The sequence below is a fragment of the Oenanthe melanoleuca genome, chromosome 11 (genome assembly GCF_029582105.1).
Source record: "Oenanthe melanoleuca isolate GR-GAL-2019-014 chromosome 11, OMel1.0, whole genome shotgun sequence".
Taxonomy (NCBI): Eukaryota; Metazoa; Chordata; class Aves; order Passeriformes; family Muscicapidae; genus Oenanthe; species Oenanthe melanoleuca.
Genome location: NC_079345.1, coordinates 10,354,374 through 10,377,419, shown reverse-complemented (window position 1 = coordinate 10,377,419; position 23,046 = coordinate 10,354,374). Strand labels below are relative to the sequence as shown.

The window sequence follows — 23,046 nt, the reverse complement described above, 5'->3', positions numbered from 1 at the left end:
TTGTCAATGGTATTGATCAGATGTTCTGATAATCCAGCAAGCTTCCTGATGTGTTAAATTCCCTTCTTTCACGTGGTGTTAAGTGTGGAAGAAGTATATGTAACTCTCAGTGGACACCACCAAAGGATGGCTGCTTGCCATCAGTTGTTCTGCACATGCCAATTCCAATTAGTCATTTACTGGCCACTTTTAACACTTTCTAGCAATTCTGAGTACCCCTTAAATATACTTTGTACTTCTGGAGTTTTAATTTATGTATTTTTCAGAAGAATTACACAGTTTTCTTTTCATCAGACATAGAAATTGCTGAATTAAATTTCTGCTACCCATGGATTCTTAGAAGTATATATATACATTTCTATATATATATTTCAAACTGAAAAGAGGACAAAGAATCTATCAGCTCCAGAGGAACAAAATTTTGTATTTAAAGCAATATAAATACAACAAACAGGACCAAATGTAACAATTGAATGTAAGCTGAAATTTGCAATGCGCCTTGGAAGGAAACTTAACTTTGCTTAAGCTTCTGTTTTATTTTTCATAACTGCTTGATAGTTTTATGAGCAACTTCTTTCTGTAGAAAATAGCAAGTTTTCAATCTACTTTAGCTTGTGCTTTGAAGTGGTTACAATGTAAGAGGAAGGGTGAGATTTTCAAGACTTTTTATTTTTGTGTATGCATGTACAATAACAGCTTCCAGGCTTCCCATTCTCCATCACCAGGAGCTCAGAAGAACTGTTAGTGCAGACAAGATCAGATGTCATCAGCAGTTTTGTCTAAAGGGTCTTGTGTGATGTCCCACCTTACCACCACCTCCCCTTGCTCTGCAGTGCAGAAGGGCAGGAGTGCAGCCCAAGAGCCCATGGGAAGGCATCCAAAATTCCCCTTTACTCAAAGTAAGACTTAATACAGCAAGAAATGGGTTAATGATTGTATCTCCACTTCAGCAAATGCACAATAAAGAGGTAGATTAAGAGAGATGAAAAATTTATTGCAAAAGTGGCACAGTATTATGAAAAACAAAATTATTTCATTGAGAGTTCTGTTACCATAATCCTAACAATAAACTCTATTACAATAATGATAGGAGAAAAACTAATTGCAGCAAGGACAGGACAAATCTTTTTTAATCCTCCTTGTCATCTCAACTAAATCCAAACCTATTTGTATTAACCTTTGCTGACAGAGTCACATGATGGACATAATTTCTAGTAATTTACCAGCAGTAGATCTAACCTTTCTTCATCAAATATTCATAAAGGCATGATTCTCAATGATTTTCTGTCTCTTTTCATATTTACAGCTTGTTGTCTTCTTCCTTTTTACTGTAATTTGAACACAATTGAAGTCAGATGGAATTAAAGTAGAATTGCTATAGTGGCTACAGTACCTGAAACCAATGAATAACTAATTGAAATTTCTTATAAGTCAAGATGTGCTGTACTCTGATGGGACTGCTTTAAACAGTCCACATGTCCTTGCCTTTTGGGGGGTTAAAAACTTAACCCAGGTTAAATGGCATCAGTTCTTATCATTTGCATAACTATTTAAAATGTGTGTATCATGCATCTGCACAAACACACATGGAGTTTTCAAAGTATGAACTTTGAATCTTTGGATGAGGTATTTGACTCATGAAAAGAAATGCTGTTGCCTCAATTCTTTCTTTAGGTGTAAATAAGACTGACCATTGAACTCTATCAAATTATGCTAGTGTAATACTGATACAAAAGGTTGAAGATAAATCAGTTTGATTGAGGCAGTGTAGAAGTAGTATAAATTCTAGACTATGCATCTCTTCCCTTCTAGGAAATTTAAATCTGAAATATGATTATATATTACCTGTAAAATGATCACACATCACAGTAGTTTTTGTTTCTAATGAAGAAATTAGACACTTTCAATGCAAATATAAAGTATAATGGAAAATATTAAACAGATATTCATATCTCTAAAATAATATGTGACAAATTCTCAGAAATACTTTTGACTGGTATATTAAAGATGATTGGGCAATTGCTGTGAACATCCTTTGCATCATGCTGTGAACTGAAACTGTGCCTGTGAGTAGTTCTGATAGACAATGTGGTGTCACTGCTCATTCTCACCAGAAGAGATTGTGGATAAGTGAAAACATTATAAATGATTTAAAATAAGCTAAAGAAGTGCTTTTTCAGTAAGCATAGTGTGCATAGGATTTTAGACATTCTTTCCTTGACTAGTTCAGGTGCTGATTTCCCATGCATTGAGAGGATGTTATTGTGACACCAGAAGGGTTTTGGTGTTTGCATTGAGCAGTGATGAGGGCATGGAAAGTAGTTAAATGTGCCCTAGAAGGAAATGAGCTTACAGGTAAATGCTAACTAAAAGCAACTGCTTTAATTACAACATTTGGTATATATAAAGTCAGGGGTAGAGGTTTGAAGGAATTCCTAAACTGAAACTAAATGAAGTACTTTGGAGAAAAATGCAAGAAAAGCTGTCTTGGAAATAGAAAAAGTTATTTTTTAAAGGCATAGAGACATACATAAAGCTGTTTCTTCAGTTCCACTTTGCAGAGAATTAGAGCAAATTGTATGCATTACTTCAGTTATTCTGGCCTTTGTCAAAGAAAAGCCCTTTTTATATCCATAGTAATTATGAAATAAGAGGAATTGTTCCTTAAGTGACATATAGGCTTATTTGAATGCTCAAAATTACTCATTTTCAGAAATAAAATTTTTAATTACCAAAATTAAAAGCTGTCCTAATTTTCCACTGTTTTAGAATAAAACTAAAATAAGTGCCCTTGTTTGTATATAATTAGAACTTTAAATTAATTGTATAAAATAAAAGAATTTTATAGAAATGTGCAAAATTGCATTTCCTTTCCAGGTGACAGCTTTAACTATTACAGATAAAACGTTTATAAACTCCATAAGTAACATTAATGGCATTTTTTGGTCTATCTCATGTAGGTTCTGATTGCCTGAAGTCACAGCTGGTTTATCTTAGAGGTACATCCAGTGAACACTAAAGTGCAGTCTGCTTTAAAGAGAAGAAAGACAAACAATTAAACATAACTAACATCCTGTAATCAGTTATTGATATGGAGCTATGGTTTATTCTTTACAGCTCAGAACACTGCAGCTCCATACAGTTAAATGAATTGTCCCTCAATTTGGGGACAAAGTCAGAAGTTACACAGAAAGTCTGTAAAAGGAGGTGTGTGCTCTCTCACCATTATTCAGTATTTGCTTCTTTCTCACAAATAAACCCCCAAAAACCATAAAATAAACCACACCCATTTCTTCATTGTTTGTGCCTAAATTTGTAGAATTCTACTAGGAAAATTATGGTGAAAATATAATATTTTTACCATGACCAACTCAGGAAGAATTTCAAAGGGCTTTTCATAGATTCATGACAAAGTATCTTCAAAGGGCTTGTGGTAAATACAGAAAGACCCTCGTTATTCACTAGCACATGGGATGTAATAAAAAGAATCTGAAACCAAATACTGATGTGGAAGACCTGGTTGCAACCTAGAGATTCCCTCCCTATTTTCCATATCACCTTATTTTGTGAGATTCTGGCAGTTTGCAAGTTTTCAGTAACCAGTTGTTGATGGAGTGAAATGGTCATCAGCATTCTAATGCAGTTGATTTCTCAATCATAATAAAGATACAGAAGGAAACTGCACTGGGTTCTAATACATTTCATATTATATATGTAATTTGTTTTCTGTAGCGAGCTAATTATGTTTTAATAAGTCAAACTGCTTGCTCTCATGGGAATGTGAGGGAGGATTCAGTACAGGGAAAGCACACAGAGTTTGTAATTTAGGCACATAAAGCATGGGTTTAGTCTGTTTGTATTGTTAAAACAGTGCTTTAAAGTGTGTGGCATGTATTCACAGGTTGTTTCCAAGAGCATTTCCTTCCTGGTTACTGTGCCAAAGTTATTCTCCTCTGTAGCTGGCAGAAGTCTTGACATGGACTCTGAGTTTAGACTGTCTTCATGTTTATAGAATTTGTGATTATCCACGTCATTCTAATGCTCCTGGTAATCCCAGCAGACAGGAGTGAGTGTGGCTTAGGGCTCCAGGTGAATCTCAGGCACTTAATTGTGTAACTGCATCTGAAGGGTGTGACAAAGTCAGCAGCCTCCTCAAAAACTGGTTTGTCCATCAGTCCCTTGGCAAGGGCAGAAGCTTACTGGGACTCTTCAAGTTGGTCTTGTGGGTAGCCAGTGGGGCTTTATGGCTCCAGGTGACCTTGGTCCTGTAATGTACTGTAAAGGACTGGCTTTCTCCATTAATAGTTTGTTTGTGAGAGCTGGGAAGGCAACTTGTAATACAGCTGCTTTTCCTGCTTCTTCCAGAATGACATTCTGAACAAGCAAGGTGTCCTTTGATTCAGTGTGACCTTGTATCTTTGGTGATTCCATGATGTCTTTAGAGAAAATAAGTAAATGAAGATAGAAGCATACTGTTTAGTTATATATATTCATATATTTAATTCTTTTCATTACACCACAAAATGCAATATTAATTAAAATTATGTGTGCATGCATACCTTTTGGACAATTCTCTTTTCAGTTAAACCTATGTATATTAAACATTAGTCTTATACCTGTCTATAACAACAAGAGAATGAGGAATATGATGCTTCCTAAAAGGTTTTTTTCACCTGTATAAGGGTTTTTCTCTCCATGGTGGTGTTGGGTTCAAAGGCTAAAGTGATTCTTTAGGGGCTTTGAAAAGAAAACTCTTCCGTTTTCTTTCATTCTCCTGGAGTCTCTTTTCTACTTATAATGTATAATTTTACAGCAAGATCTATTACAAGAAGCTTTGAAAGTCTTATTCAAAGTAAGCTTATTAAAAAATGGATATATAAAAGTTTGAGCATCATTGTGTTTGGGATTTTTATGTCAGTTGTTTTGACATCTATCATAAGCTACTAATTTTTTTTTCCTTTATGCCTGTGCTAGCTGTGTAAGTGCATGGTTTCCAAAAATCTTTTCTTGATTTGAAGATGTCAGATATAACCAGTATTCTGTTCCTTTAATAGTTTTTCCCAGTGTATGACTGACTTCACTGTAAAAAACAGGCATACTCTAATTTCTCTGTGCTCTTTTTCAAATTTCAGCCCCTACTGCAAGGCAAGAGAGCTCTTCCATACAAGATAGTTTCCTTCAATCTATCAGTTTTAAATCTGATAATTGAAGCAAATTGAATAAATCATTATCATGTGTTTTTCACGGTCTCCTCTATTTTCTTCAACCCACTTCTAAAAGGCTGGAAAAAAAAGCTATTCCATGTTACTCTCATTCTGTTTGTCCATCAATTTGTTTTCCAGAAAAAGTGCACTGATTGCCACGCTTTATATATTCATGGTATCTGCCAGATGAGTCCTGTACCAGATTTTGTGTTGCCTGATGATCTGCTACAGAGCCTGTAGATCCCAGGAGCTCTCTATTTCCTTTGTCATGATAGTAGTGCTCTAACAGTCTATGATTTTTCAGAATCCAAATCAGCATTATTGGGCTGCAAAGTTCTTCAGTCTGATCTAACACAGTGCCAAACATCAACATCTCTACGAGGCTGTGTGCAAAGGTGGATGTTATTTGTGTGTATGTGTTCTGCAACAAGTTGAAAAAAACCAAGTCTGAACACTGCTAAAAGCTTGATGGCACAGCCCTAGCTGAATTCTGCCAAGTGGAGTTTTTACATTGGTTGTAAAGTATTTCATTCCTAAAATTCAGTGATGCAAAGAACACACTTAGTTGCTGTTTAAAGCCCAAAGTTGTCATAATGCAAAGGAGTTCTCTTGAAGATATTTAAAGCCTAGTTAGAAAGGTCACAAATATATCAAGAAGATTGACTTCTAGTTTAAATTATAAGACAGATGTAAACGAACAGTATTTTTCTAATATCTTGTCAGGAGGAATACAGAAAAAAAGGAGGAAGTGAATGGAGCATAGCTCAGGGGTCTGAAAAGAACAGGTGGTTACAGTGATTTCACCAGTGTTTCACCCTGGCTGTGCAGACAAGCCAACATCATGTAGACTGGACCTGAGGAAGTCATTATGTCTGGGAAAAGGGAGATGAAGCTGCTGGCTGTCATCAGAAATAGCTGAGCCAGGCCTGCCAGGCTCGGCAGGCAGCAGTTCACCCTGCTCAGTCGTGGTGAAATGCTGGAGGAGCTCAAGTCAAAGTGCACAGAACAATCTCTGAAGGAGAAGGTCCAAGTAAACGGGCTTCTCATCTTCCTGAGGAATGCCATTAACTTCCTTAGATACTGGAACTTCAGCGAGAGGATAGAGTGAAATTTCTGTGTAGAACTCCACATATCCAAAAAATACAAACTGCAGATTAGTAACTCCTCAGGAGCACTTAAGAATGGAAAAAACAAAAAGGGACACCTGCTGTTTGGACTGAAGAGGAGGATTATGTAGCTACTGCCAAAACCTTTAAAGTTTACATTCATTTCTTGGCATTATGACAGGCTGGAGTAATAGCATTTCAGCAGAGAAAAAGGTGGCCACATTGCATTGTAGATTGATATGATCACAATATTATTTGAAAAAGCAAACAACATAGCAGAGATATTAGGTCAGTTGCATATTCAGGGAAGCAGTGCTTCTTGTAGCAGGAAGAGAAAACATTTCATAAGCAGTTCATTGTAAGCAAGCTCAGCTGGCAAGCTATAAACTAGGAAAAATGGAGTCTGAAATACAACATTCCTAGACAAAATAAAACTTATAGAAGGTAAAAATAATCCACTTTTCTTAAAGTTTAAATAACTGTTCTTTAGCAGACATAGAACAAAGGAAGCCAAAATCAATGTCTCTTGTGAGACTAGTGAAATGGATACTTTCCATGATGTATATCTTGATTTTCCATGGATTTGCACAGAATATAGAGGGATGGACAATAAATGGCACCCAACAACAAAAGATTTCTGTCTCCTTGGCGTCAAAAAATTACACCATTACCCACAGCATTTGAATCTGACAGTGTAATGTGGTTTACTTGACAGAACCCCCTGAGAAGTTCCTCTGGTAGGTTACTGAAGTCCTGCATCACTCCAGGTAACATGCAGCAGAGTTTTGCCCATGAGTTAGAACGTTCAGTGCAGCACAGGGACTGGAGACTAAATGCAGAGAGAGGGATTGGGGTGGGGATGGACAGCTGCCTCGGGTCCTTTAGAGGAGTGGCAGATAATCCTGTGTGTGTGTGGCTGTGCTTTGAGCTGTGATGCAGAGATCAAACTCCCTGCACAGGGGAGTTTGCAACCTGTGCTGAACCTGAAATATATCTGAAAGTTCCCCTGAGCTAAATGAGATCTAAATGTGTGACTCTGCATTTTGCTCAGAACTGAGAGAAGATTGAATGAAGTCCTTCATTAGCTAATATAAGAGGTCTTTGCAATTCTGATGTGGTGTTTTAGGAGGAATTACATGATAAAATAATGTGAGTAGCCTTTCAGGTCAGTCAGCACAGCAGATGTTATCTTCTCTTGTTAGCAAACTTTGGGTTTTGTCACCATTTCATGGTAAAGAATCAGTCAAGAGAAAGCACATAAATGAGTTTGAATTGTGCCTTGCAAATACTAACAAAATAACCCATCTTAACTTCTCACAAGGCATCAGCACCATATACTTTATTATGATTGCACTGTTCTCTGTGGCAATAACTTCAAGAGGCATTTCAGGAGTAGTTGCATTATCTATTGAGAAGCAATTTTCACTCTCTAGGGAGGAAAGCTAGTTTTACTGAACTATAATAACTAAAATAACTGAAGTTCACTCTGAAGGCCACTTCAGTTGCCCATAGATCTTACAATATTATGTTACTTTCTTTCATTTCAAATTCACAGCATAAGAAAGAAAAAGAATGACATAAATTGGATGTTAGAAGAGTTCTGAAGACAGACATCAGAAGAATTCAAGAGTAAGAAGAGAACTCAGCATTATTTGTTATTTTCCATCCTAAAGTAAAAAGAGAACAAAGCATCAAAAGCATCAATAGTGAGAGAGTGCTCAAAGCCAGGACTATATATCATAGCATATAAAACAAGTAAGTTGGCACCACCAAAAGGTCTAAAGTCTTAGTCTGTGGTTTAAAGTCATTGATATTGCAGTCAGAAAGATCTTTCAACCATAGAAGTAAGATGAAGAGCTGTATGCATTTGTTGCAGTAGATATTTTAGTTTTTGCCTGCTAGTAGCATTTTGGTGCTCACTAGGGTGAATAAGTGTTCATGGTGCTGAAAGATTCAAGTCCACTGATAAGATGTTATAGATCACTTTTTGTCAGTACTTCTGAAAATAATGTCTGTGAATGTAGGCCAGGATCAGATGCATGTACTTTATTTTGTGTTTAAATAGATTGAATGCAATCATATTCCATAAACTGAAGTATATTCCAGTCTAGTAACTAAATCATCATCAAGTCTGTACTAGAATTTTAGTTGGTTTTTAAAAATATTGCAGAATTATCTTCATTTGAGAATTTTGAAGTATAGTGATGCTGAACTTGAAAGTAAGTAAAAATACACTTCTTCACATTGTATTTGGGGAATGGTAATTATTTGTAAGTGAAAGTAGAAAATAGAGATTTCAAATCTTTATATAATATTTGCAATTATTTGAAATGCAAATTACTCCACTTGTAGAGAAGCAGCTTGTTGAGCATATTGTTGCCATATTATTTTTATTTGTGGCTGGATGTACTGTAGCATTTCCTGGGATCTCAAGTCTGTTTCTCTGCCAGCACTGGAATTTTTTTGGTGGTATATTTTTATAGTGATTTATCCATAAAATAACACTGAATAAAGCAGAAGCCTTGGAGAAATTCTGCAGTGGTTGAAATGTGATTAGTTACATGAGGCTTTCTTTTTTTATTCCTAAACTCCCGCTTCCTCTTCTTGGGGCTCTCTGCCTTTCTTGTATCTGTTTTCTCATTTCCCTATTATTTGTTCCCTCCTGAGTCAGTTTCACCTTATTTTGACCTTAAAGAAACTGTGTTTTAGCCCACAGGATTGCATTGCTCTTACAGTAGGAGTTCCAATATGTGTTATAAACGTTCTGGTTGCAGGCTACAGCCAAAGGTGCCCAACACAGGGAAGATAATGTCGTTCTGCAGCACAATAAACCTTCAGTTTTGTTTGTTTCTTTGTTTCCTACGTCTCTTTGGAGTTCAAGGCCATAGCTCTTGATAGAAGATGTGGTGCAAGTTCCTCTTATATATGTGTGTGAGTATATATATGGATATATGTATAAAGAGAGAGATGTCTGTATGTACATACATGTATATATGCCTCAAGTTATAATGATAAACAAGATTTTAATTTCAGCCTTGGACTTGTTTGGCTCTCACATATAGTGCTGGCTATCCATCTGTCAAAGCTTCCTTTTGGCTATTGAAATGTGCAAATTCACTGAAATGGAGCAAAGCAGGCAAGAGATGCATCTTAGGAAGAGTCTGAGAGGATCCAGGTGGTTTCTGGGACAGGATCTCCATTTGATGTCACTCTCCCCTATGGGCTATACATACACAAAGGACTGTTCTGTGTAAAATCCTTCGTGGAGTCCTTGCACAGTGGTCACTACAGACACCTAAGGTCTGCAGTTCCATTCAGCTCCCAAGTGCTGCCCCTTCTGGGTCTCCCTTGCTTTGGTCCTGATGGAAGTTGGGGGATTTTGGGGGTTGGTTGTATTTGCAGCCAGCAGCAGTGGTGCAGGAAGGATTACATTGCTTTGGTGCTGAGAAGATGTAGACCCTTCCTCTGCAGGCTGATTTAAGGATCAAGTAATGTGGTTGCTGTTAGTTGCATTCAGTCATGTTTCCTTTGATTTTACTTCCCTTATATAACAGCCATTTGATTTTTATTAATGTGAAAAGGTGCCTTATGGAAAAACATACACTCAACAAGGAAAATGTTTTAGCTTTCTAGCAGAAGGGCAGAGCCTCCAGGTCCTGAAGTTCCTTGGGAAATTTTAAATGAGATGTCATTAAATGAAAGGGCCATCCTCCTGCCATGTCATTTAAAATGATCCTATGTTTACATTTTTGCTTACCTATATGACTTTTACATAAAAAGAGTACAAAAGATAAAGCAAAAGAGTAAATGATGCTGGAAGCATCATTAACTTTTCAGATTACATTCTTTTGGAAAATACAGTGTCTTTCAAAAAAATGTGTCTGATGCATGGCTCAGCCCCAGATCTTCCAGCAGTCTAATACTGGCAAGGGAGGGCATCTGTAGCCCCCTGGGAAGTGGGCTGTGGGGATTTCCTTTTCTCCTCTTTGTTGTTTTTTATTTCCATTTCCTTTTCCTCTCTTTTTTTTCAGTCATTTAATGCTGTTCTGCACAACAGAGGGGAGCATCTGGCCCCAAGTAAACACCCAATAAAATAAGTGGGGGAAGTTCACAGCTCCCTTGGTGCTATTGCGTCTGTCTGTCTGGTTGTGGGCTCAACAAGATAACCATGCATCAAATTACATTGTCCAGGCTATCTTCACAACCAGAAGTGCTTGAAACCTTATTTTAATAGAAGCTTAGATTCTGGAGAATACTATAAAATCTCTCCAAAGGCTCCAAATCAGCAATTCCATCTGTGTTTCTGCAAATGTAGAGGAACAATGCCCCAGCTGATTATGCAAAGAGAATGAAAATAGTTATTTTAAAAGTGCATAAAATCGATACTTTGGGGAAAACAAGTCAGCTGTGTTTATACTCAGCATATAGCAGACATTTTGTTTCTTTGTCTGAAAAAATCATAGGGAAGCAAGGATTGCAAGTGAAATAAAACAGCCCATCATACAGTGCAGCAGAGGGGACTGGAACATCAGATGTCTCAGCAAAGGCTTAGAGAATTTTAGGTTCCTTCTGAGAGAATATAAATTATATTGAGGTGGTTATATTTGTACGTTGTTTGAAGTCAAAGCCAAATATTCTTAACACGGTGGGAATAACTCCCTTCCCATTGCTGATCATGAAAAGTATGTAACTAAATCTGTGTCTGTGGTGCTGAAAATTTCCTCCTAAATGCTGTCTCTTTTGGACTAATGGGATTTTTTGCAAGTATTGGTGTGAAGGAGTGTGCATATAAATATGTATAAACGTGCTTCTCATACAGTCAGGATACATTCCTTGTATATATATTATTCTAAAAATAGGAAACAAAAGCATCTGAGAAACAAGGCTGAAAGGGAAAATTTTTTAGACCTATAAGTTAAATTGGATTAAACTTCATCTTTCAGCAAATGCCATGTTATTTATTCAGTGTTTCTCTGGGGGATTTCCCTACCCCCTGCGCTTTATAGTGAGTAGTGATGTTTCTTAATTAAAAAATCAAACAAACACGGAACTGAGGCTGCCCCACACAGACATTCTCCTGTGGGAATAGGAGGTGCACTAGTTTTCTCATGGACAATTTCTGGGTCTGTTGGACACAAAGGAGGGGAAAAGCTGTGTCTGGGAAAGTCAAATTCACATCATGCATCTGATGCCAGGACTATTCTCAGTGCTGCAGGGCCATCTCCTAGATACTGCCATTTATAGGGGAGAGCTGGTGGAATGGTGAGGAAGGTCACTGACAGACTCACCAAAAGTCAAGTAGATTTCTGTTTATTAATTAACCCACAGTAGATATTACTGTCTTGGAGAAAGGAGATTTTTGTTTCCTCTTTTGTTTCATTCCTTCCACCCAGAGCTGGAATGTTTCTGAGGTTTCAGGGCTTTACAATCCCCACTCTGTAGCTGAAACAAACCTTTATCCTTTTCCTTAGTTTCTGAGCTAAATAGTTTAGAGAGACTGAAATACATTTTTACAGATTTTAATTAATATTGTGGGGGGGAAGTATTTTAAGTTCTTAACCATTAAGACAAAGCACTTTTTTTTAATAGGTTTGAGTTTTATACATTTCTACAAATGCATGTGAAGCACCTTGGTGCACCATTTGAAAAGTCTTTTGGTTGGACTCCATCAGTGCTTTGGTTGCTGTTATTTCAACATGTGGAAGGTTTTTCTCCTATTTACCTGGTTTACTATTTGAGTAATAATAGAGACTCTGACATTTTCAAGATCATCAGAAACTCTGGTGCTGCTGTCATTTCACCCTGTTCAGTGTCAGGTTCATTGACCCTGCCTTTCTGTGGAACAGCAAAATGCACTCTGCAGGCCAGTGTTAGAGATGGATTCTGCTATAGATTCACTTTGTCAAAGTACACACAAGGCTGGCTGTTTTCAGGCCATCCTACTTTGTCACCAGTGATGCCTCAGGGTCTTGTAGCCAGTGTCCTCATTTCCAATGGAAGGGTTTATTTTGAAGCTCTTGAATCAGTGACTGTAAACTTCAGCTGTGTGGTAAGGGCCAAAACCACCAGTGACATGAGCCATTATCAACTTTTGAAAGGAGCAGACAGAGATCATCTGATGTGCCAGCAAATGTATTTGTTCTTGTGTCTTTGTGCAGCTGATACTTTTTTTCTTAGATTAATATTTAACTGAAATTGCCTCTGTCCCTTTCCTAAAATTGGCATTCTCTTTTCAAGTTTCTTATCTAGAAACAAATTCGTTTTTGTCTCTTCTATAAATGCATTTCTGGTCTCAGCCATTATTTATGGCTGGGCACACTGTAGTTACAGCACATGAAAGAACATCAGCAATGACTTATTGTAAATGGGACAGACTTCTTGGGAATGCACTGGGGATTAGATGTCCAGAAGAATGAAGCACTGCTCTCTTTCCATCTGGCCACTTCATTTCACTGCCTATTTGGGACCAGTACTTCTAAAACCTAGTTTGCAAAGTCAAATATTGATTTAATTTGTTTTCTTCTTAAAAGGTAGAGTAAACCTGGGAAGGTTTTACTTGTGCAGAGTCACAGGAGGGACAAGCAGAGAACTGAAAGAAATGCTTTCTGCCAAAGTTGGCAATCTTTGGATTGGTCAGTTTAAAAAACTAAGAAAATCTTTGGTGTAGATTGGACTCAATAACTTTCAAAATGTCAGTTTTGGCATGAAAAATTAGAATTTTGTTGGTGATATAGCCATATAAAAAATGGCATATCAGTATATTCATATTTTCTCCATTCTGTTTTATTCAGTAAACAGTCTTTAGGATGGCTATGCAGTCTGAGCCACAGACTGACCCCTATTGATCTGATTTGACTACACTTCTGTGGAGTAGACAAGCAGTGCAAGAGAATCCAGGGACTCTAATTCACGGTACCTTATTTAGGTTCCCAGGTAAAAATTCTTATTTGCATTAATCACATTCATTAGCAGAACATGAGGATGCCTCTTGCCTTCTATGCATTCCTGTTCCTGACAACTGAACAAAAAGGTATCTGCACTGAATAAAGAGTGTTTTAAGTATATTGACACTTGATACCTAATAGTTGCAAAACTTAACTATTAGAAAAAAGACGTTTTTTCTAATCAATGACTCACGCATTACTGTAAAATATATTGATTAAAAACAAAGCATAATGTTAGTCATTTACTCAGTAGAGTGATGCAATACTGAAATAAATTTATCCTCTGACTTTTGCATTAACCTTTTATTGACTGCTTGCATACTCATAATTAACACACACTTTAGCTAGCTTGGTTAATTTTGGAATTGTGATCAGTGTCCTCTAATGTAGATGACACCCTGATCATCAAAAATCAGTGCAGTCCAGGGAGCCATGAGCAGGCAAGTGTCTGTCTCAGTGGATGAACACCTGCCCATGGAGATATCAGCCACCTTCCAGGGAAGGCATCATGTGCTGTTATGCAGATAGTCAAACAGTCATACAAATGTTTGTCATCACTTAGCTGAACGTTGGTAAATATTAATGAGCAAAGTCCATTTGTCAAAAACAGACAAAAAGGTTATGAAAAGTCTGAGAACTTTAGAGGGTAGAGGTAGTGAGAATGTGCTTTTCAACAGTGACTAAAAATGGGCTATTTTTAATTAAAATTCCCACAAGTCTTGATTGTTTCTGTAAGAAAGTGGGTACCATGGAGTTTTGTGCATTCTATAAACAAACAATTCTTTCTATAATATGTTTTTGAACACTTATTGTCAAAGTGTTGCAGCTAAATTGCTCTGAAATGTACCACAGTATTTTCCTGTCCTCCTGCTGCAGATAAAGTATTGAAGGTTTCTATTCTGTATTTCAGAGTTTGTGTGATTTCCATTCTTTACACACTTGTTACATATAATATGCACAGGTTAGTTCTGTTTTCTTTTTGAGTTTTGACTCTAGTAAGTCAAGTAACAGTTTTTAATTTTTATGGAATATTTTCATTAACTTACAATATTGTAAATCTTTACACTTTCCCACTACTACCAAAGCTCGATGTTTGCAGCCTTTTTTATTTTTATTTATCAGGAGTTATTGTTGCTAACTCATGTTAACTGTCAGATACAAAGACTTTTAAATAATTCTGTGCAATCATTTAGATGCCTTTGATTGTTCTGCTTCAGTTTAAAATGTTCTATGGCTTTGGCAAGATCTTCAGCTCTGTTCCACTGCTACAAATCAAAGACCATTGTAGGAACAACTTCTCCCGTAAAATATTTTTTTATTAGAAATATAATCATCTGGAAATGTCTGTTTTTTGCACCCTAATTGTGAGTAAGCACATTTTTGACTGTGTTCCAGATTGTAGGAGCTATTCAGGTGAATTGCTTATTGAACTGCCAGGTGCAACATTGGCTGCCTAGAACCAGCCCCATAGCTTTGAATATGAGAAACTTAAGCTGTCTTTGATGTCAGCAGATCTGGCACAGGGGTTGTAATTTTGGTCAAAATAGATGATTGACAAATTATAAAAATGTATCATTCCCTGCTGCTCTTGCTAGTATGGAGCAAAGCTGTAGAAAACCAACAGAAGATGGGATTACTGAATTTGGAGTGCTGTGGCACTGCTTTTCCTTTTTTGTATTTTTACAGCACATTGATGCATTTCTGCCAGCAGACTGGCACAGCAAGTCTGAGGACCTGACACACTTCCATTCCTCTAATCCCTCATATGGAATATGCTATGGCTAAAGCTTCCCCAGTTGCATGATTGCCTGGTTGTGGGGAGAGCTGTCAGCAATGGCTCTGCTGGTAACAAATACAGAACAGGGGAAAGTAGCAGGTGGTGGCTCCTGGGCTGTTCAGGCACAGCATCACTGTGTCTGCTACCACATTTACAGCCACACAAACACCCACACATGAGGGAAAAGCTGGTCAATCTGGTTGTGTGAGAGAGCAAGGGAAAAAAAGACATGAAAGGTAAAAAGAGGGCTCTGAAATGCTGAGGAAGCTAAAGGTTGATGTATCTTTTCTCTCAGTGAAAACTGTTGTTAATAGATGTGGGGGAGAATGATTATTTTTATTAGCTGAGTTTTGCAGATCACATAACATGCCTGCAGTATTTACTGGCTGAGCTTTGTAATTTGTCATCTGCAATAATCTCTACATGGTTAATTTAACCACTTTTAGATGGAAATGCTTAAACTGGAATGTCTTACACTACCCACCAAACCGAGTGTATTATTTTGTGCCAAGACAGAAAATAAAGCAAGCTTTTAAAAGCCTTATATAGTTGTGCTGTAATTAGTTTCAGCTTCCCCTGCATATTAATTTTCTCCTATTCCTTTATATAATTTGGAAAATGTCTTCAGAACACGATGGCACAATCAGTTAAGTACCTCTCAGAACTCACACACTAAACTGCATTTGCTATAACAACTATTATAAAGCATCCAGCAAAACAAATCCTCTGTTATTCTGTACAGTGCAGCTTATCAATGCAAACAGTTTAATATTTATGCTAAGAGGATTGTCACAAGTAGCTTCTGTTCCTTTAATTCTTGTTTTAAATAAATAATGAGAACATTTAAACACATTACTCTTCCCAGGGCCCTGAGGTCGGCTAATCTTATTATTTATGAAGTGATGTGCTACATAATAGTACTTAGTGCATGTTAACAGATGCTATTATCAGGGGCTGATGTGGAGAGCTGAAGATATATTGGAATGCTGTGTGTTAATACTGTCCTTGCAGTGTAATGTACGATGGATTGAGTGCCCAGGATGCTGGTGCAGCAATTAACCACCCACCAACATGGGTGTAAAGCTGAAGTATGTTTTCTCATGGGGATTACACTGCTATTAATAATTCCCAGGAGAAGAAGACATCTTTCATTTGGCAACAGTCTCTTCCAGAAGAAGGTCAATGGTGTGGATAAGGAAGTTGCATGTGTCAGTATTCTTAGGGTTCATTCTACTGAGGTGAAAGACACATATACGTTTAAAACAGCCTTAAAGTTTTTACAAAAATTATGTGCTTTATAGAACATGAATTCTAAAAACTGTCATACAAGAGATAAAAGTGCATATCTGCAATTTGGTTGTTATCTCTTTAAGGAGCCATATAGACCTGCAATACATATCAAAATTAAGCTAATTCTCAGCATTTTTCTTTGTTTTGCCCCATTGCAAATATTAACTAATTAATCAGTAATGTGCAAATTATTTGAGAGGAAGGAAAAAGGGGGGGGAGAAATCCTCCTTGAACTGTGACAATGTTTTTGATTCAGCATGTATTACAGTCTAATCTTTAGAGATGTGATGGTTGCCACTTATAAAAACTTTCCTCTGCAGGCTGCAGTTCAGTTGAATATTATAATTAGACTTCACTAGTATTGATGAATAATCCATTTAATAAAAAACATTGTAATTTAAACATTTTCTCTGGGGACTAACATACACTAACCTCTTAATTTAATTTTATTGAAGTTTTGCCCACCCATTCATCATTGGAAGTTGTTATTAACCTTCATTTCCATTTTTCTTTATAGAATTTTCTCTTCTTATATTGCCTTTTTCAGTGCTAAGCAGGTTGATACACTTGTAAATCTCCAGAATCTACAAAGCTAGTCTGGCTTCTTTAATGTTGTTTAATCTATCCCCTCTGACCTTAATGCAGTAAATTCAGTTTAATCTTTCTCAATAATCTAGTAATACATTGGAAACCAGCAAACATTTAAATCTGATAATAATTTAATCACATACTTTAAATAACAGTTGAGATAATGAAAAAATAATTCACCATATAAAGGAACACTAACTGAGTTTTCTCTGTGATTGGCTTTTTGAGAAATCCCTATAGAAAATACAAAGCCTACAACAGAAATCAACTTCACTGGAAATGTGCAATCCATTTGGTGTCAGAAGATGTCGTATTTCTTTTTTATTATCATCTTTCTCTTTAAATTAATGCTCAAATGTACCCTTGCTGAGTATTCAGTTTCTTGATACTGTTTTCCTTAAGTGGTTTATCTGCTTACCTTTCTTTTCAGATGCCAGTCAGATGCAGCAGAGAGCTTGCCAGAAGACCAGAAACCAGAATGCCATCCCTTCTGGACAGATGATGATGAATCTAATATGCCTCTGCCATATGATCTAGAAGAAGTAATTGCTTATCTACAAAATCTTGTTCAATGGATAGAATAACAAGTGACCTTCCAGCCTAGAATTACTGATGCTAGTCTTCTGGGGAGAAGTTTTGTCATATCATAAATCTTTTCAGCTTTATGATTCCTTGATCATATGTTATTTTATGTGTCAATGCAGATTTTACCAGTCTTTACACAGTAGCTTAGTTACTGTCTCATAATAAAAAAACTATCAGCCCCCAGACTTACAGACTTAAGACCTGAAGTCCAGAACACCAGCCTTAGCTTCCTCCTCCTCCACTCTAATTCCCACTGACCCTACAGCCCAGGGATATCTGTGTTTCACAGAATGGCAGAATGGGTCAGGTTGGAAGGGACCAGAGTGGGATCATCTGGTCCAGCCTCCCTGCTCAAGCAGAATTACCCAGGGCACAGGGCTGTGTCCAGAGAGCTGTGGAATATCCCCAGCGAGGGAGGCTCCACAGCCTCTGGCCAGTCTGTTCAGTGCTCAGGCACTGCACAGCACAGCACTCCTTGCTCATGGCCAGCTGGAACTTCTGGGCATCATTCCTGCCCTTCCTCTTGTGCCCTTGCTGGGCAGGAGCAGAGCTCTGACACTCCTGCAGATACTGACAGACATCAGTAGTGTCCCCTCTCAGCATCTCTTCTCGAGGCTGAGCAAACCCAGCTCTGCCGTGTTCCCTTGGTGTCCAAATTTCAGCCTCCATGAGTACCTGGAACTCTCTCTGGCCTGGCAGGTTTGAGCAAGCCAAGGTGTAGCTCACACCTGTGGCAAAGCAGGCTGTGTGATCTGGGCATCCTAATAAGAGGCCAGCTTGGGGTGAGCCAGCTGGAGATCTTCAAAACAGAGCTGTGAATTCTCCATCCAGTACCACAAAGGGCCAGGAGATGCTGGAGGTGCTCATTTGTACAGTGGCTCCTTCTTAGACCATTTTTCAGATTAGGAATTCTGTAGGAGCATTCTAACATGGATCCCAAGACTTTCATATTGTTTTGCCTCATGACAGCTGAGTACTACTAAGAGAGATTCTGATGTGAATCTATACCTCCTGGGCTCCCTGGAATTCAGAAGTCAGTTCCTAATCATTGCATTGTTTCTGCATGTTGTGAATCCTATTCTGAGGTCAGGTTTCCCAGTACATTGCCTAAAGAGCTGATGGACCTAAGTAAGACTTTCCATTTGGGTTGTTTGGTCCCCTGAGAAACTAGATTTAGATTGTGTGATATTAGGTATTGCAGCATCAAGTGAAATCTATGAGCACAAAACCAGAATACTATAAGAAACTAAGCTGTCTGTGATGTTTTGTAGTAATGTACCATAAAAAGAACAATTCTGTGTGGGATGATCCAGGGTGTTCCTGAATGAGAATTTTGATTTGATAAATTGCCATTTTAACTGAACTGGTTGGACTGGTGTCCAACTTTGCCACAAAAAGCAGAAAATCATTAGGGTGAAAAAGCACTCAGGCTGTATTACCACTACAAAAGAAGCCAGTAAGGTTCAGAGTTTGAGGCTGCCACCAAGAAATGAATATGCTTCCTGTGTTAATGTGGTGTTTAAAGTCTCTGCTGAGGCCAGGCTCACCCAGAACACGCCAGCTTTCTGTACTGGCAAAGTGCTGCATGTGTGGATGAGGCTTGTACTCCTGAAAATTGTGCTTTTGACAGTATAACATATGCCAGACCTCCCTGGAGCTAAGGAAGCTGTGCCAGTAAAAATTCAGTTTTAGTGGTATAAAACTGTGTCCACACCTACCAGCTTTTGCCAGGACAATTATATCAAGTAGAGATTGTACCTCATAAGACTTTTGGTAAAGCTGTGCCAGCAAAAGTATAAATACCTGAATCAAGTGTTTCCATTGTAGTCCTGGGCTCCTGTGAAAACTTTTAGTTACCCTGTAGAATGTAAAGACTCTCTGAAGAATAAGTTATTACTTAAATTAGGTTTGATAATATTACTTTGATTCACACATTTATCTGTTGTCTCTTGTGCCATAGATTTCATAACATTTGGAAATACTGCTGTGGGCATAGTTTTTTCTTCCCTGCACTAGCTAAAGCTGGCATTACCAGTGGGCAAATAGCACATATTTGGATTAGTGCCACACTAAACATTGTTTACTTTGGAGGTCATTTAGAGAAAAGCTAGCTGAAGATGTGGGAATTCTGCATTTGAAAAGGGAGTTCTCAGAAACAGATACTGCTTTGGAAATGAGCAATATGAATTCAGACAAGCTAGTGATGTAGGAGTGTTAACACTGTTTAGGGGGACTGTTTATTTATGCTGTTACTTTATGATTACTTTGTGTTTAATTAAGCACTGCTAAAATCCATGGGGATTGCAGTATTGAAAGGAATCTGACCACCACAAAGGGTGGAGAAGGCACATCAATGATGCAGTTTTTAGCTGAAGTGGAGGCAAAGCTATTTAAAAAAATGATTGTCAATTATTTCCAGCAGCAGTAAAAATAAAACCCAAACCTATTAGGAGACTGCTGGCAGTAATAATAGAATTTTTAGTACACATGTTCCCAGGTCTTGCCTATGCTTGAAGATTTAAGGTAGTGAATTAGCTGAACTAGTACTAGTCTCAGTGCAGTCATCAGTGCAGTGCACTTATCTAAGCCAGGGATAGCAATGACATGGACAAATGAACACCTTTGGAATGAAGAAGACTGCCAAAACAGCAATAATCAAGTGGTTTAGGGCTCTGTGTTGCATTCCAATCTTGCATCATCTAAATCAGTATAACCTGATTGAGTTCAGCTGAGGTGCAGAAGTATGAGGAGATTTCATATCTCCAAAGCCCACAGGAGTTGATAGCAATAACACAAGTAAGGTGGTGGAACCGTTTGAAGAACATGGTAATGCCAAAGGGTACCCCAAAAGGAGAGCACAGTTAAAGGTAAATATATATATAAAACCTGAGAAATGAAGTGTAAATTATTGCTGTGTTTAGATTATGTGTTAGAAGCTGACAAATACTTTGAAGATTATTTTATTCAAGTAGTTATAATTTAGCTTGTTTCAATGATTCTTTAGCAATCCATTTATATTCTAGCATTAGATAACCCATTTCCTTTTTGGATGGGCTGGAAGACACAGCCTCTAATTAATGTTCTGTGTTTAGCAATTATTTGCCAAGCCTGGGTGCTTTAGAAGCATGAGGACCAAGGTCAAGTTTTTTCAAGGAAGAGGTGAGAGCATGAATTAACTTCTGACATTAAATTCAGTGGTTCTTTTAAAATGGTGAAGTTCATGGCTTTGCTTACATTTACTTTCATCAGCCAGGACTGAACAGAGGTAAGAGAGTTCACTTGCACGTGTGCATCAGGCTAAATGGATTGCAGAAGATACAGATCTGTTTGCCTGTCTGCACTTGCCTTTAGACAATATTCATCAATTTTACAAAAGCTACTGACTAAACATGGAGCCAGTACAAATGAAATGCTCAAGGCAAGGGCTTTCTTTTTTAAATCTGATACAGAGTTGGTTTTACACTGATAGAAGATGTTGGCAGAAAATGAAAAACTTCTATTGTTTCAGTAATTGGGGGGATGAAAGATACAGAGTGTTTTTAAATATTTGATAGAAAACTTCTGTGTTATGCAATGTAATTAGAAATGTTTTTATAATGCTTTGCTCATATTCCTGTATATGAAAATATTTCATCCCATAGGTCCTTTCTTCTGTTGAAAAGGTTATGTAAATAAATAAAATTAATCTGAATACAGTCGATTTTAAAGGCATAATTCTTATGTTCTAAGCTTTCCAGCAGATTCTTATTATTTAAAGGGTAAATAAGAATGCTGGAGTAATCACCAACTGAAAACTGTGCAGGTTGGGTAACATGCACCAAATCAGTTGTCTTATTACCATTTGAATATGGTTTTAGGTTCACTGGTAGTGGTAAAAGATGCTGGATAAGTCATAAAGTGATAAGTATAAAATCATGCTGGATTACTTAATGCAGTGGGGCAGATTCAGGGATTCCATTCATGTAATAGCACAGAAATCAGAAGATTATTAAAATCAGTCATGAAATGTGATGAAAATACTGTAGTGTGTTAAGAGTTGGCATTGCTCCTTTCCCAGTTCTAGCAGTGCTGTTCCATCAGTCCTGTGCTGGTGGAGTTTGGGCTGTTGGATATTAAACAAGGCCAGGCTTAGGCTTACATCTAAGCTGGGCTGAGAGCAAAGCAAGAGAGACAAGGTGAGATGCACACGAGACCCAAGGGATGTGCTGTCTCAAGGCCACAACTTCATTAACTGGACTCATATGGGAGTCATTGAGCTCAAACTTGTACAGTGCAGGTCAGGATCTCTCCCTTAATTGTTACCACCTGGTGCAAAATTAATGTTGGCTCCCTAAACCCCCTCCTGCCCCTGACAGCCAGTCCTCAGCTTTCTGCTGGGAGCTCACCACTCTCAGCTCACACCAAGATTCCAGAGTTGGGAAGAGTGGTTGTTCCACTCTAGCAACAGGGATGAGGAACTCTCATCCCCAGCTTCAGCCTCCACCTCTGTCCTGCTGCAGCTCCATGGACTGAGTGCCTCCAAACATTCTTCTTCTCATTTGAGATTCAACTTGCTGCAGCTCATCTTCTGTCCTGTCCCACCAGGACAGTGATCTGGCACAGGAAAGGGTCAGACAAGAATTCTGTTTATATGAGGTTCCTCATCAGGACACCCATTGCACTCTCCATAACAGTGAAAAGTTCAGGAGTACAATAATGTGCCCTTAGAAGGTGGGAGCTGCTATAGAGTAATGAAGGACTCTAAAGGCTAAACCACCAGCACTTGTTGTTCTGTAGGACTGTCATCCTGCCCTGTTCTGGCTCACCCCACCTGTACAGGCAGAGGCAATCCTGAATAGAGCCACTGCTCTCTTTCCTGTCCAAACTGACTCTTCACCTTCAATGTGGCTGGGCTTGTACCTTCATTTACATTCATCTGTGCTCTTCATCTTAGCCTGAGGGCATTCATTGAACAACAGAAGATAATTTATACAATTACCAAAAGACTGTACATGGAATGGCTACAGAAATGGCTGAATAACATGTAAAATAAAAGTCAAGAAATAACTGATAAAATTAGCACATTAAAATGCTGATATTTAGGCACGAGCACTTCACATGTCATGGGAACTATTGTTTCTCTTCTTGTTGCTTAGGAGATAGCATTCATAATCCAAAAGGATGTAATATGCTGTGGTTTACATCCTCTAAATCCCCACTGGTTTTACAGGGCTTGTCCACGATGATCAAGAATTTAGTCACAAAAGTTTTTCTCCTCCCCCTCCCTATCGTCAAATACTTGCTTTCATGCCAACACATCTTGGTCTGATTAGTCCCCTTGATTACAGGCTAAAGTAAAAAGTCAGGTGTATAAGATTCCCATTATCCTTTATTCCACTGCTTCTAAGAACAGGTCAGATAGAGTTATTTCAGTGAAAATGTGAACAATCAACTTCTGTTTACCATTAACCTTCAGTTTTCTTTTCTTAAAATCAAATCAGAGCTTGGTAGGCAGTTATTTTCATACATGTCCCTTGATCAGTGGAACAATCTGTCAAAAGCCATTAAAGCCT

At 37.9% G+C, this 23,046-nt stretch overlaps 1 protein-coding gene across 1 annotated transcript in view; it reads left to right on the top strand.

Annotated features, from left to right (window-relative positions):
* Positions 1-21,194, top strand: part of FTO (FTO alpha-ketoglutarate dependent dioxygenase) — a 220,212-nt gene extending 199,018 nt beyond the window's left edge. Inside the window, exon 9 of the mRNA XM_056500556.1 lies at positions 17,340-21,194. Coding sequence (XP_056356531.1) covers positions 17,340-17,493 — 154 coding nt within the window. The 3' untranslated portion in view covers positions 17,494-21,194. The remainder of the gene's footprint in view (positions 1-17,339) is intronic.
* Positions 21,195-23,046: the final 1,852 nt, after the last annotated feature.